The sequence below is a fragment of the Manduca sexta genome, unplaced genomic scaffold (assembly GCF_014839805.1).
Source record: "Manduca sexta isolate Smith_Timp_Sample1 unplaced genomic scaffold, JHU_Msex_v1.0 HiC_scaffold_2061, whole genome shotgun sequence".
NCBI classification, from domain to species: Eukaryota; Metazoa; Arthropoda; class Insecta; order Lepidoptera; family Sphingidae; genus Manduca; species Manduca sexta.
Genome location: NW_023592988.1, coordinates 12,070 through 28,474, shown reverse-complemented (window position 1 = coordinate 28,474; position 16,405 = coordinate 12,070). Strand labels below are relative to the sequence as shown.

At 35.2% G+C, this 16,405-nt stretch overlaps 1 protein-coding gene across 1 annotated transcript; it reads left to right on the top strand.

Moving 5' to 3' along the window:
• Positions 1-3,353: 3,353 nt before the first annotated feature.
• LOC115451881 (sodium-dependent nutrient amino acid transporter 1) lies at positions 3,354-12,083 on the top strand. The gene is given in 15 exon segments (XM_037445740.1): positions 3,354-3,396; positions 3,470-3,604; positions 4,316-4,577; positions 5,673-5,889; positions 6,981-7,024; positions 7,402-7,549; positions 7,766-7,844; positions 7,926-8,029; positions 8,850-9,042; positions 9,269-9,445; positions 9,874-9,973; positions 10,242-10,421; positions 10,834-10,878; positions 10,881-10,927; positions 11,621-12,083. Coding segments are annotated over 15 exon segments (1,908 nt in total). The 5' UTR covers positions 3,354-3,393; the 3' UTR covers positions 11,795-12,083.
• Positions 12,084-16,405: the final 4,322 nt, after the last annotated feature.

Sequence of the window (16,405 nt, the reverse complement as noted above, 5' to 3'; positions counted from 1 at the left end):
CACTTTTTACGCTTAAATTGCAGACGCTATCTAAACTTTACGAGATAGATCTAATTAATGTAGGTACTACGGAATTGTATATTAGTCCATTGAAATGTTACAATTAAAGACCGAATATTGCATTTATAGAGGACGCAATTTTATTTTGGGCCATATGGGGGTCAATAGAAGCTTAACCTCAAGTTTGTGGGATCGCCAACCTTGTCCCCTGGCCACCATCTTGGAAAAAGGGTGAAAGCACTTTTTCGCGAGATCTCGGCAACTATGCGTCTTACAAAAAAATTTTAAAGCCATAACTTGTAGCTAATTGTTTTCCTACAAATATGTTTATATAACTTCTTGCCCTATATTAAATACTAGCTTTTGCTCGCGGCTCCGTCCGCGTTATAAAGTTTTTCAGGCTAAAGTTTTCCGTTATAAAAATAGCAGTTTCCCGGGAGCCTATGTTCTTCCCAGGGTCTCAAACTGTCTCCATACCAAATTTCATCTTAATACGTTAGGTAGTTTTTGAGTTTAACACGTTAAGGCAGACAGATGCAGCGGGGACTTTGTTATATTATTTAGAACTTTTATGAAACAATCCCGTCATACATCATTGTTGCATAACTTTAACCGTTTACGCAGCGCAGGCAACGGAAGCTCTCAAAACTCATAATATTCCCCGTTTTTGCAACATGTTTCATTACTGCTCCGCTCCTATTGGTCATAGCGTGATGATATATAGCCTATAGCACTCCAGGAACAAAGGGCTATCCAACACAAAAAGATTTTTCAGTTCCAACCGGTAGTTCCTGAGATTAGCCATTACTGCTCCGCTCCTATTGGTCATAGCGTGATGATATATAGCTTATAGCGGTCCACAAATAAAGGGCTATCCAACACAAAACGAATTTTTCAGTTGAAACCGGTAGTTCCTGAGATTAGCCATTACTGCTCCGCTCCTATTGGGTATAGCGTGATGATATATAGCCTATAGCACTCCACGAACAAAGGGCTATCCAACGCAAAAAGAATTTTTCAGTTTGGACCGGTAGGTCCTGAGATTAGCCATTACTGCCCCGCTCCTATTGGGTATAGCGTGATGATATATAGCCTATAGCACTCCACGAACAAAGGGCTATCCAACGCAAAAATAATTTTTCAGTTTGGACCGGTAGTTCCTGAGATTAGCCATTACTGCCCCGCTCCTATTGGGTATAGCGTGATGATATATAGCCTATAGCACTCCACGAACAAAGGGCTATCCAACGCAAAAAGAATTTTTCAGTTTGGACCGGTAGTTCCTGAGATAAGCGCGTTCAAACAAACAAACAAACAAACTCTTCAGCTTTATATAATAGTATAGATATAGATTAAAGAAGTTATAAAAAAAGTCAGATTTTTTTTATAAAAAAATTCTTTTTTGCTCTATTACTTTTTTTTTATACATTACTAGCTTTTGCTCGCGGCTTCGCCCGCGTGAAGGTGTTTTCCAGGATAAAATTCCACTGTTTGATAAAAGTCTTGCTACATATTTTCCCGGTACTTATAGGTTCAAACTAATTTTATCCCCAATCTATAATTTCAGTTCAATCAGTCGAAAATCTAAGAACATTTATACAAACTTTCATCCCCTATTTTATCCCCTTAAGGGTAGAATTTATCAAAATCCTTTCTTAGGGGATGCCTACGTCATAGTAGCTTTATGCATGAAAAGTCTTAGCCCGATCCGTCCAATGGTTTGGGCTGTTCCTTGATATATCACTGTCAGTCACCTTTGAGTTATATATTATATTAACAACTGAAGTTAGCTAAAATTGAGTTTCTCGAAGCCGACCACTATTTATGTACTATGTATTTTGAGACTATGCAATTTTGTCGCGTTCGCGATTCACTTTCACTTTTGTTGAGTTTCAGAACGCGATATTAGATCCTCCAACGCGCACGCGAATTTGAACTTTATGCAGCGGTAATAAATTACAAATTGACTCTACGTATTAGTTAGAAAACGTTTGTATGGGAAATAGAAAAATGCTGTTTTGAGGATTTTCCCGGCAATTATTCGAATTTTTCTCACCTTTTAAATCTTCCCTAGACCTCCACGAATAATTCAAGACCAAGATAAGATAAATCCGTTCAGCCGTTCTCGAGTTTTAGCGAGACTAACGAACAGCAATTGATTTTATATATATAGATACAAAAATATACCACAGACCAATCTTGTAGATGATCTTTTGTGGAAAAATCTTCCCTATAATATTATTAAATTTCATTCATTTAAAACGCTGTTACAGCGCTCCAAAGTTTACCGGGTTCGTAAATGCTCATGAGAATCCGATGATTTTTTTGATTGTAAATATATTCTTAAAAAATGTTTGTTAAATTTGTACAACTTTACTTACTCATTCCTGACTCTTTTCCCCGCCACCTATGCGGGAGAGTTTGTAGGCGTGTTTTTTACGTGGTATCCCCAGTAGGCCTACTCCCCGGACATCTTGCTTATAAGGTAATCCTCGACATCATAATATTTTTAATCAGTTATTAGCTAGCTACTCTAATCGACATTTCTTCGATGGTCCAGGCTGTGGCTCAGAATCTAAATCAACGTCAAATGTGAAAGTTTGAGGAATGACAGGAGTTAAAATGGTACGCGGTAATGGTAACGGGATGGTATATATTTATCTCTAAAGGATTAACCGTAGTAACCATTTTTATCTTTTACACATAATAAAATATGTGTTTTTGCAAAGCTGTTTTATATTACACAGTTTTACTTATGCCTTACCCAATTAAATACATTATATACGTTGTACATTAATGAATGTAGATCAAAACTGTCCTTAACAGAATTCATTAAAATAGATATCTTAGAAGATATCAGATTTAAAAAGCGGAGGTACAGCGGCTGGAGGGCCGTATGTTTTGTCCCGGTTGACGGAAGACGGCGGGCGCGGGGTGTACTGTGTGCCAAACAATAGCGCATTTATTGCGACCTTTGGAAGGAGACATAGGCTACTCTCTATCCCTGAAAATATATAGCGGGACTTTAATCCCGGAATACTCTTGTATGCTGGCGAACCCGTGAGCATAATTACTTATACACAAGTAATTATAAGTAATTATTATAAGATAGCCATAAGACCGCCATTTGTACTTCCTGTTATATCATCACCTCTGTTGTATATTTACTTTTCTTTACGGTTTTGATGTACAATAGAGTTTAAATAAATATAATAATAAGATCGTTCTTTAGCATCGGCATGGCATGCGTTGTTTAATCATCGATAAATAAGATACTCCTGCACATTATCTGAGTAATTTAAATCTTTACGATATATTTTATTAGGAATTGCAGTATTTCTGTCAGTAACTCGAAAACGTTAGCTGTTGTATTCGGACACCAACACTCGTGAAATGGTAGTTTTCTATTAGTCTAAACGATTTAAGAAATATGGATATTTAAAAAAAAATGTGTTTTGTCTTTGTTTAGGAACTAAGAAAAGCCTTAAAGGCTGAAAATGACGGACAAATAAATATAGAATTCGAACCTCACAATGCGAACTCACGAAATCTGGGCCCTGTTAAGGGTTCCGAAAAGACACCAGATATGCTAACTGAAAGCAAAGTAAGTAATTTATTCGTTTACTAGCCTAGATTTCTATACAGTGACCTCAGGAACCAACATATATTTTGGTATCATAACTTTAATTATTTTGAACTAAGCTTAGGCTTAGGCCTAGGCTTATTAAACAGGCCGGCATACTAATGTCGACTGGTGACAGATAGTTGACTCTCATCAGTCGCCACTTGATACTCTATTTAGACCTCACTCGGCTTAATGGTTTCACTTTACCGTGTCCGTATCAAGAAGCGTTTGGACCCATTCACTTAGCAGCAATCAAAAGGACACAGCCGCATAATTTATAGACCACCTTCAATAATATTATTTGTAAACAGCGTTGCAAGGCGTGCGGATAAAGACGGACATATCCTTTTGAAGGCGCATCCGGCCAAATTAAACGATCTGGCTTGCCCGGCTTCTGTTAGGTTTTCTACATTCGACCAGTCACGTTAAAATTAAATGTTTTATCACCAAAATATTTAATGCAAATGTCATAAAAACTTTAACCTCGTATTAATGTTTACGCACTGCACGAAGTGAACCAACGAATAATTAGTTCCATATATTTATTTTATTTATTTATTTATATAGTGAGTGGATATGTAATTTTATGGACTGGTTATCTCTTCTGTACGTCCATCTCACTCCATCATACCCTATATAGATAATCCATATTTTGTTTTAATTTAATTGCAAATAAAATCTTTTTTCCAGAATAATAAACCTGCCAACGAGAGACCGTACTGGGATAATCAACTTGAATTTTTGATGTCATGTATTGCCACTTCGGTTGGTTTAGGAAACGTTTGGAGATTTCCATTTGTGGCATATCAAAATGGTGGTGGAGCTTTCCTCATACCTTATATCATAGTATTATTAGTAATAGGTAAACCTATGTATTACTTAGAGACTGTTCTTGGCCAATTCAGTAATTCAAATGGTGTTAAAATATGGGCCATGTCCCCTGCCATGAAAGGTAAGCAACATTCCTTTCATAGTTTACTCACAGTACTTACCCTACATACACAGTAGATACAGTAAAAGATAGGAATATAAGACTAACACGGCGTATTGGCTATAAGTTCATTCTACTACTCTGTAAACAGAAATAAGCTGAGTGAAAAAAAAAAATACCTATGTAATCTAAGCTTATAATAATTAATATACTAATCTTTACTTCCACTCATTAAAAACAGATCAGTAATGATTTTAGCTACTTTGGCTTTTATGGTTTTATTTATTATTTCCTAATGTTATATAACCGTACATAAATTTATCTTCAATTTATTCCATATTATTTTATTTTTAATTATTTATTATTATAGGACACTCAATAGTTATTTCTTTATTTTGTACATTACAATAAGTTTCGAAAAACATATAAAGTAACACTTGTTTGAGGCGGTCAAGACATCCAGCATTTAAGAAATATTATAATAACGACTGAAACACAACATAAAGAAAACTAAAAATAAATATGGTAACAGTGGTGCAAGGAATTCTTAGGTTCTATTATTATACTTTTGCTCACGACTCCGCCCACGTGAAAAGTTTTTCCGGGATAAAAGACCTGCTATATATTTCCCTAATAATAGAAAGTAGCCTATGTCTTTCTTTCCCGGGGTCTCAAACGATCTTCTTACCAAACAAATTTCATCGAAGTCCGCAGGGTCGTTTTTGAGTTTATTGTATTCAGACAGGCAGACAGAGAAGTATAGCGGGGGCTTTTGTTATATAATATATTTTTTTGAATTTTGAAGAGTAAATTTTTCGTATAAATTTGTTGCGTAACCCCGCTTTCATTGTTCCAGGCTTGATGTTATATAATCTATATCCTTCCTTTATTAATGGGCTATAAAACGCTAAAACAAGTTTTGAATTAAAAAAAACTAAAAAGAGCTACAAAATATTTTTGTTTTTGATTATAGTGTTATCAATGACTTTAAACATTTCTTTCTTTCAAGTTAAATAGCTGTTATGCTATAACAACAAACGGTATAGGGACGTACAATGTTGTTAGGGACCTACAACCTTGCTTCAATGATTATAATTTCGAATGTTTTTGTTTTAGGCACTGGATACGCACAGGCTCTCGGTACTTCATACGTACTCTCTTATTACGTCTCGATAATAGCTCTTTGCCTTTACTATTTAGCTGTTAGTTTTAATTCAACCCTCCCATGGGCTGTATGTCAGCCAGAATGGGTGAACTGCGTTCCCTCGGGCCATGCCGCAAACGAATCTGAATTTGGTGGGAAAGCTAGAAGCAGTGCTGAGTATTACTTTACGTAAGTAGATGAATAATTTAACTATTTTATTTGCGTCTCATCTAAAATTGGCATAAAATTTGCAAACAATGACGCTGCACTTTCACGGATGCGCTTTCTGAATTCCGTCTACTTTATATATTCTTCGTGTCGGACCAAGGAAGGAAATTCTTAAATCAATTCTGGGTCGGGTTGCTAATGTGGCTTTACATTATAATTTATAATTGCCTTGAGTATTAGTTATTTATAAATATTTTTTACAAAAATTTTACCATCTTCAAAAACCACTCAAAACCAAAAAAATATTTTCACATACTTAACAGATATATACTGGTTACCAATTTTGGAGTCGGTGCTTAATTAAAATGGCGCCTCGACTCTGCTCGAGGCACAGTATCCTCTGTTCTGATGAGTCGTTACGTGAATTATAATTTTCATAACTAGGTTAAGGCGTAAGATTTTTAAGTTAAAGAAAATAGTAACAAATCAAATTAAATAAATTAAGATTTTTTAAAGTAATTACAATGTGTCGATATCGATTCGTATCGGGGTAATTTTTCTATGTATATATAACAATAAATAGCATCACACATTTAAAAAATGCTAGGTAAGCTAGTTAAGTAAATTAACAATAGTATAAAGAAAATTGGTATCCAGTATATAACCAGTTAATGGAAATATTTTCTTTTTGTGGTTTTAGACGGTAAAAATTTTCGTATTTTTTTTACGTGCATACTGTTTAATTATCTCGAATAATTAGTATCTATTAGGTACGTTTAATCTATACAGGCAGACAGATGCGGCGGGGGACTTTATTTTATAATATTATGTTTGTAGAACGTTTTAAGTGACGTAATTCCCTCATACATGTTGCGTTTAACCGTTTACGCAGCGCACGCAGTGACGCAACATAAGTTATCATAAAGTATATTTTTTTTCCTGTTTTTTTGCATTTTTCATTGATGCTCCTTTCCTATTGGTGATAGTATGACGTTAAATAGCCTACAGACTACCTTGATTAATGGCTTTTTACTAATTTATAATTTCAAATTTTTGTAAAGCACTTTCAAATTATTAAATATACATCTTTAAATTTTGTAATATCATTTTAGGCAGACGGTTCTACGCCAGCCTGACGGCATTCACGATGGAATTGGTGAGTATCGTCAATATTAATAAAACTGTTCAACGACGACCCAGTTATTTTCTATAATTAAAAGAAGTAAAAATTAAACAATATTTTCTATATTATATGTTTCTCCCGAGGTTTCGAAGACTTTGTAGATTTGATGGTTACCGGGGGGAATGAGGTGTTCGTCGTCAGAAAACTCAATGTTATAAGTATTATATACCTACATTTTACAATATTAATTTTTTTTCTGTTTACGTTCCGATCTACGTAGTATGCACAAGCCTAACATCTTGTTCTACATTTAATTAGACTCCAAGACACTGAGCCATTTCTGCGTAGATCGAACCCTCAACAGCTAAAAGATTTAAAATTTTGTATAATTTGCTATATTTTTGTTTCAGGCGCACCTCTATGGGATCTAACATTGTGCCTCTTTGCGTCGTGGTTTTTTATTTTTCTAATCGTTTCTCGTGGTGTGAAAAGCTCTGGAAAAGCGGCATATTTCTTAGCGTTGTTCCCATATGTCGTGATTTTCATTTTGTTGATTAGGTGGGTTACATTTTTTATTTAATTATTCATGTTTATTAAGGAATCAAGCTTATAAATACATATGATATATACTTTTTATATACTTGGTATTTGAGTTTTAGCACAGTTTGATCTTGAACAAAAATATTCATATAATATCTGTCCAAAGATTTGTTACAAAAGTCCTTTTCGTATTTTTATTTATTAATTTCTTTAAATTGCTCATTATTTTAACAGGGCAGTTACATTACCCGGAGCGGGTAAAGGTATCCTTTTTTTCATAACACCCGTTTGGGCCAAGATACTAGAAATTAAGGTAAGGTCTTAACATTCACTCGAATTGCATATAATTTTCTAACAATTTTCAAATAATATTCTTTTTTTTTATACTTTTCAGGTGTGGTATGCGGCAGTTACTCAAGCATTTTTCTCTATCTCCGTTTGCTCTGGAACTCTTATCATGTTTGCGTCATACAACAAGTTTACACAAAATGTTTACAGGTTCGTTACATATTTACGACTTTTACTGCTCCCATGTATGAGGATTGTGAGTTTTACATTTAACTGTCATTTATAAGTCTATATACTAATTTTCAATAAGTATCAACAATTTTAAAAACAATTCTTCAATTTTTGAGGAAGGTTTAGGTTGTTTTTTATTGCTTTGAATGACGAGACGAGCTTGCTGTTCGCCTGATGGTAAGCGATACGACCGCCTCCCATAAACAATGAAAACAACATCCCACCAACACCTTGAATTACAAAGTATTGTTTGGTATTCCACTGCGCTCGCCATCCTGAGACATGAGATGTTAAGTCTTATTATGTCGAGTAGGTACACTAGTTACAAATTACAATGTCCTTGAAACCGGAACGTAGTGTCTGATAAATGCGAGATAGAGAGCCGAGTGTGTCGGAAAACAGAATTTAATACAGTTCTATAATACATGATCCCACTGCCCAGTTGAGCCTAGTTGGGTGGTAGTGGGAAATGCGTTTTCCTTGATAAATAAAACTAATAACGCAAAATTATACAGTAATGAGGTTCTAACTTAACATATAATTTCATCGCAAAATATTATATGACACTTATAACCAAACTAAACATCGATATGTTTAGTTTAACAAACCGTTGGAGGTGGGGGATGGACGGATACAAAAATTCCTAACTTCCGGCCACCTTTATATAAAACAACTCGAATGTAATACTGTGTCCTAAACTAATATCGATAATGAATATAAATCTCTCTCTCGAATCATTTAAAAAAAGAACAACATATTATGCGCCAATAATAATCAATGAATTTTATATTATTTCCAGAGATTCGATGATCGTGACCACCTTGGATACGTTTACGAGTTTGATTTCTGGCATAACTATATTCGGAGTGCTGGGTAATTTGGCCTACCAGTTGAATTACGATGATGTGGGCCAAGTCATTGGAACCGGCGGCACCAGTCTGGCCTTCATTTCGTACCCAGATGCGATCGCACAGTCACCTTTCGTACCGCAAGTAAATTGGCACATTAAATACAAATATTTTACCATTGTGAAGTATTTATTAATGCGATCCTTGTTGCGAGTGCCTAAAGCGTTCACCCAAAAGTCCGGTGTGGTTTTATAAGCCGACTTTTGTCAGGCTAACAATCCTAATAGAGGTTAAAGAAAGGACTTAAAATATTCTAACATTTCTAATTTAATTCGGGCAGAGATTATTCTATAAATGCCGTTTATTTCAGCTTTTCGCGGTTCTCTTCTTTTTAATGATGGCCGTATTAGGAGTCGGATCTGGTGTGGCTTCATTATCCACATTAAATACTATACTACTGGACACGTTCCCCCGTGTGCCAACAATCTACATGTCTTCCGCGACCTGCACAGTCGGTTTTCTTGTTGGTCTGATTTATGTTACGCCGGTAAGGAAAAAATCAAATATGCTAAGCTTTTCCAATTTATGTCATAGTTCTCAAATATTATTCAAACTCAAGTACCTATATTTATGTGCGAAGGCGTTGTCTTTATTGTGCAACCCTTTCCCAGGGACATATCTCAACCCTTTTAACCTCCTAACTTCCTGGGAATATTCCTTCCTTCACCCTTCCTTGGCAATTTCCCCATCCCATGTCGGTCTGTTGCAGTTATTAAGCCGGAGGTAGGCTGTAAATCGTTAAAAGGATGATGGTGTATGATGATGATAATGACCCCGTTGATGATGCATCCAAAAAAATTCTCTCTGCCTTTATTGTTCTAATGTACAGTTAATGCAACACACATTTTCTATCACGTTGTGTGTTCTCAAATATATAGTTTTAAATGAAAATTAAAATGTCATTAGTGATTTTAGGGGGGTCAGTACATATTGGAACTCGTGGACTATTACGGAGGTACATTCATGAGATTGTTTGCTGCTATTACTGAAACTATCGGTGTCTTCTGGATATACGGTGAGATTTTAAAACAGCACATTAATTTTTGAGACAGCTGTGAGTCTAATTAATTTTGTTCCTTTAAGCCCCATTTGTTTTTAGCTTATTGTAATAAACTTTTTTGTTTTCATAAATAAGGTAAAATATTTTGTGACCTCTAGTATGGTCGTTCGCACAGCATTCACCGGCCGGCCTGAGTTGACTTTGATTATATATAATTAAAATACAAAATATTTATTCTTTTTACAATATGTAATTACAATATCTATAATTTCTTATCCCCAAGGCCTGGAGAATTTATGCCTCGATGTCGAGTTTATGTTGCGTATAAAAATCTCATTTTATTGGAGAATCTGTTGGGCAATCATAACTCCGATCATGATGGTGATCGTTTTCATTTACGCACTCGTCACCACGAATGATCTACTGTTTGGCGGTGTTTACCAATACCCACAAGCAGCATACAGTATGTACTTTTTCTATAAGTTTCTTCTTTCTCTATTAAGTTCGTTAAACTTAATTTATTGTGTATTAAAATAAAAATTAAATTCTCTAAAGGCGAATCGCTTCGCTCATCAAAATTTTGGATGACTTCACGCAACATGTTTTGAGTTATTTTATAGAGTAGGATTAGAGGTGACACATAATATGCGAGTTACAAATGATGTCTATATCTTTTTTCCCGGAAACGTTAAGGAACGGACTTATATTATGGAAAAAGGTTATAGATCGCATGAAATCAGTCTCGAGCTATATAGTACTTTATCAATTTTCAAATTCAGTACTCCAGTAACTTAACGATTTCCTTTTATTTCATAAGATACTGGGTTGAAGTCAAGTCGTGACTACCATTAAAGTTATGCAATTTGTTTTTACAGTCGCCGGTTATGTTCTGCAATATACAGGAATTGCGTTGATTCCTATTTTATGGGAATGTCATTCTGGAAATACAGATCAGATAGCTGGCTTGAGGTAAGGTTAATTGAATTTTTATTATTACATACATACAGATATATAAACGTGCTGCCAAAATTGCAGTCGTGTGTTTCCGGCTCGAATCGGTTTGAGAAGTCACCGGCGCGATGGTGCACATCGGGTCTCAAATTTTCAACGAACGCTTCTTAATTATGTCACGTAGTTGTTAATTGCCAATGATGATGATTATTCAACAATAAATTATAGAAAAAGTATGTTCCAGTAGGTGTTTTGTTTATTTAAAATTTATTAAGAATTTCCGGCTGTAGTGTTTCCTTGCAGTATTGGGCTATCTAAAATCTAGTTCCTTTTAGTAATTTAGCAATTCTACATGAATGTGGCATACATCAAACGATATTAAGCGTGGTATAACTAATATCTAGATCTCACCAAAATTACCGTACTTAGTACCTACACATTAGCACTGGTAATGTCAAAATCCTTTTGTGCGCGCACGCGTCTGTACAAATGCGTAAAAGTGTGAATTCCCTAGCAATCTTATTTTAGTACATTATTAAACACACTGTAATTTAAGAAGTGCTGCGCCTATCACTATTTTGAGCAGTTTTTAATTACCTATATTTGTTAAAGTAAAATAAACTTACACAATTTTAGTTTCACTACCTAAGTAGTTTCTTGCCACTAGATAATGAGATAATAAAATTGTTATTGTATTTGTAATTGTTACAGACCGTAAAGAGATCATTCCGCAAAAAGCCTACTTATGGACCTAAAGACTCTCAGAAGCGCGAAGAGTGGCGCGCGTTCCGCACAGACGTGAAATACGAGCGCGAGATTAAGCGCAAAAACTGGTTCCACCACATTGTATTGAGTCTGTTTGGTGGCTACCGCTGGAAACGTTGACAACTGATAGTTGTTTATGTTTATACTCGTAATAAAAAGTCTATGCTCGTAATTATGTAATACTAATGTAAAGATTCGATTAACCAGTCTAATCATTGTCGTAAAGCATTCCAAAAGTTTAAAATCTTTGAAGAAAATAGTTTTTAGTACTCATTATTAAAAATCTTGTGTTCGTTGTTCCACCCGCTTTAATGCTTATTCATAAAAAGTATCATATAACTCTCATGGGTATTCGTACCTCATGGTAATCGATATAACAGAGGACAGGTTAATCGAGTCTCCACTATCTATACTATTATATAAAGCTGAAGAGTTTGTTTGTTTGTTTGTTTGTTTGTTTGAACGCGCTAATCTCAGGAACTACCGGTCCAAACTGAAAAATTCTTTTTGCGTTGGATAGTCCTTTGTTCATGGAGTGCTATAGGCTATATATCATCACGCTATACCCAATAGGAGCGGGGCAGTAATGGCTAATCTCAGGAACTACCGGTTCAAACTGAAAAATTCTTTTTGCGTTGGATAGCCCTTTGTTCGTGGAGTGCTATAGGCTATATATCATCACGCTATACCCAATAGGAGCGGGGCAGTAATGGCTAATCTCAGGAACTACCGGTCCAAACTGAAAAATTCTTTTTGCGTTGGATAGCCCTTTATTCGTGGAGTGCTATAGGCTATATATCATCACGCTATACCCAATAGGAACGGAGCAGTAATGGCTAATCTCAGGAACTACCGGTTTCAACTGAAAAATTCGTTTTGTGTTGGATAGCCCTTTATTTGTGGACCGCTATAAGCTATATATCATCACGCTATGACCAATAGGAGCGGAGCAGTAATGGCTAATCTCAGGAACTACCGGTCCAAACTGAAAAATTCTTTTTGCGTTGGATAGCCCTTTGTTCGTGGAGAGCTATAGGCTATATATTATCACGCTATATTCAATAGGAGCGGAGCAGTAATGGCTAATCTCAGGAACTACCGATTCGAACTGAAAAAATATTTTTGTGTTGAATAGTCCTTTGTTTGTGGAGTGCTCATAGTTATATATCATAACGCTATGACCAATAGGAGCGGAGCAGTAATGGCTAATCTCAGGAATTACCGGTTTCAACTGAAAAATTCGTTTTGTGTTGGATAGCCCTTTATTTGTGGACCGCTATAAGCTATATATCATCACGCTATGACCAATAGGAGCGGAGCAGTAATGGCTAATCTCAGGAACTACCGGTTTGAACTGAAAAAATCTTTTTGTGTTGGATAGCCCTTTGTTCCTGGAGTGCTATAGGCTATATATCATCATGCTATGACCAATAGGAGCGGAGCAGTAATGAAACATGTTGCAAAAACGGGGAAAATTATGAGTTTTGAGAGCTTCCGTTGCCTGCGCTGCGTAAACGGTTAAAGTTATGCAACAATTATGTATGACGGGATTGTTTCACTTAAAAAGTTCTAAATAATATAACAAAGTCCCCCGCTGCATCTGTCTGCCTTAACGTGTTAAACTCAAAAACTACCTAACGTATTAAGATGAAATTTGGTATGGAGACAGTTTGAGACCCTGGGAAGAACATAGGCTCCCGGGAAACTACTATTTTTATAACGGAAAACTTTAGCCTGAATAACTTTATAACGCGGGCGGAGCCGCGAGCAAAAGCTAGTATATAAATAAAATATAATTATTATTACCTGTATGAAAGATTTTTATTGATTGTAATTCTTCCTATTGACCGTGTCTCCGTCTGCGTTATATATCCGGTTGGATAGAAAGTTTAAGTGGACTATACAACAGACTGGGCAAGTTTAATAATCAAGATAATTCTTAACGGGATAGAAAAGGATCCGAACATAATATTGTATACATACGTACAACCTAATTATGTAAAATGAAGTAAAGTGAAAATGACTAGCGCCATCTAGCAATTACACTAGGAGACGATATCGATTATATCCTGTTGTACAGTCACTTGGGCATGGTTTGGTTGTTCAGGTAGGAAATACATTGAGGTGTCGTGGCTTGTGGTGACGTGTCAGAAACATATGGTTTTCATAGATATTAGTATGTTTAGAGATATATATATATATATATATATATATATATATATATATATATATATATATATATATATATATATATATATATATATATATTTGTATGTCGTGAAAAATGAAAAATGTTGCAAAAACGGGGAAAATGTATTCTTTTTGAGAGCTTCCGGGGCGTGCTGCGTAAACGGTTAAAGTAACCCAACAACTATGTATGAGAGAATTTTTCGTCTTAAATAAATCTAAACAAATCTATATATATAAAAACTAATTGCTGTTCGTTAGTCTCGCTAAAACTCGAGAACGGCTGAACAGATTTATCTTATCTTGGTCTTGAATTATTCGTGGAGGTCTAGGGAAGGTTTAAAAGGTGAGAAAAATTCGAATAATTGCCGGGAAAATCCTCAAAACAGCATTTTTCTATTTCCCATACAAACGTTTTCTAACTAATACGTAGAGTCAATTTGAGCTTTATTGCTATTGTATAAAGTTCACTGTTGTCTAAGCAATGTAGGTGTGTTCCTAACATCAAAGCAGTGTGCGTTGGAGCACAGAATATAATAATGTAATGTCGCGTTCTGAAACTCAACAAAAGTGATATCGCGGACCCGACTAAATTGAACAGTCACAAAATTTAATATATCATTAGTTATTATTTGGTTGGCTTCACGATATTATTTCTTTTGTTTTACTTTAAAATGCATGTTTTCGTTATGGACAATTTTTGAGCTACTTTTGCATATCTATACTTATAATAAATCTGTAGAGAGGTCAATTCTGTACATGAAATATATTTCCAAAAATAACTGGGGGTGATTAGGGATCGATACTGATGCCAAAAATGCAATTAGTAAAATTTTTGTCTATCTGTCTGTATAACCGTTATAGAAACAAAAACTACTCGACGGATTTTAACTTAACTTGGTACAATTATTTTTCATACTCCTGAGCTGGTTATAGTATACTTTTCATCACGCTACAATTAATAGGAGCATAGCAGTGATGGAAAATGTTGGGAAAACGGGAGAAGTTACTCCATTTTTAAGCTTCCGTCATTTCGTGTGCAACCTTAATGGTTAAAAGTTCCTTCGATTTCACCAGGATCCCATCATCAGACCCTGACCGGACAATCGGACCACCTGCATACCACCATAAATTAAAAAAACATCCCGACAAATTGAGCACCTTCTCCATTTTTGAAACCCGAAATCCACGCGGGCGAAGCTGCGGGCGGAAGCTAGTGTATTATAAAACAAAGTCCCTCACCGCAACTGTCTGCATGTCGGAACGCGATAAACTCATAAACGACGCAACACATTTTGATAAAATTTGGTATGGAGATAGTTTGAGACCTTGGGAAAGACAGGCTATTTTCTATCCCGGGAAAATATATAGCGGACTTTTATTCGGAAAATTTCATGCTGGAAAAACTTTTAAACGTGAGGCAGAACTGTGATCAAAAGCTACTTAGTACTTACCTAATAAGTTATAGCAGAGAACTAAAAGTACATATCTGCATATCATATTTTATATTGAAATAGTTTATTAGATAGTAGGTAGCAACTACCGGCGATTATTATAAATATATACTTTTTAATTTGTTGTAAGTAGATAACATCTACAAAAGTAACACCTGGCACCTAAAATATTTTTCTATCAATCACTTTTTATCGAATTATGTATGTAGGTACATGAGAAAATACTGGTATATTATATAGATATGAGAATAAAATATTTAACAACAAATATAGCTGAACATTTATTATTAATTTTAATTACGTACTTATTCGCTTAATAGTCCAAATGTAAGGTTCATTAAATTAATTTATTTGAATTGCACTTATTTCATGTGTTTATAACTAAGTAATGAGCTACGTCTAACGTATTAGATAGATTTTTTTTTATCAGAACACTTAAGACCGCCGATATACATCTATACTATTATATAAAGCTGAAGAGTTTGTTTGTTTGTTTGAACGCGCTAATCTCAAGAACTACCGGTTCAAACTGAAAAATTCTTTTGTGTTGGATAGCCCTTTGTTCGTGGAGTGCTATAGGCGATATATCATCACGCTATACCCAATAGGAGCGGAACAGTAATAGCTAATCTCAGGAACTACCGGTTCAAAATGAAAAAATATTTTTGTGTTGGATAGCCCTTTGGTCGTGGAGTGCTATAGGCTATATATCATCACGCTATACCCAATAGGAGCGGAACAATAATAGCTAATCTCAGGAACTACCGGTTCAAAATGAAAAAATATTTTTGTGTTGGATAGCCCTTTGGTCGTGGAGTGCTATAGGCTATATATCATCACGCTATACCCAATGGGAGCGGAGCAGTAATAACTAATCTCAGGAACTACCGGTTCGAACTGAAAAATTCTTTTTGTGTTGAATAGCCCTTTATTTGTGGAGTGCTATAGGCTATATATCATCATGCTATGACCAATAAGAGCGGAGCAGTAAAGAAACATGTTGCAAAAACGGGGAAAATTTATTAGTTTTAAGAGTTTCCGTTACGTGCGCTGCGTAAACGGTTAAAGTAATGCAACAATGATGTATGAC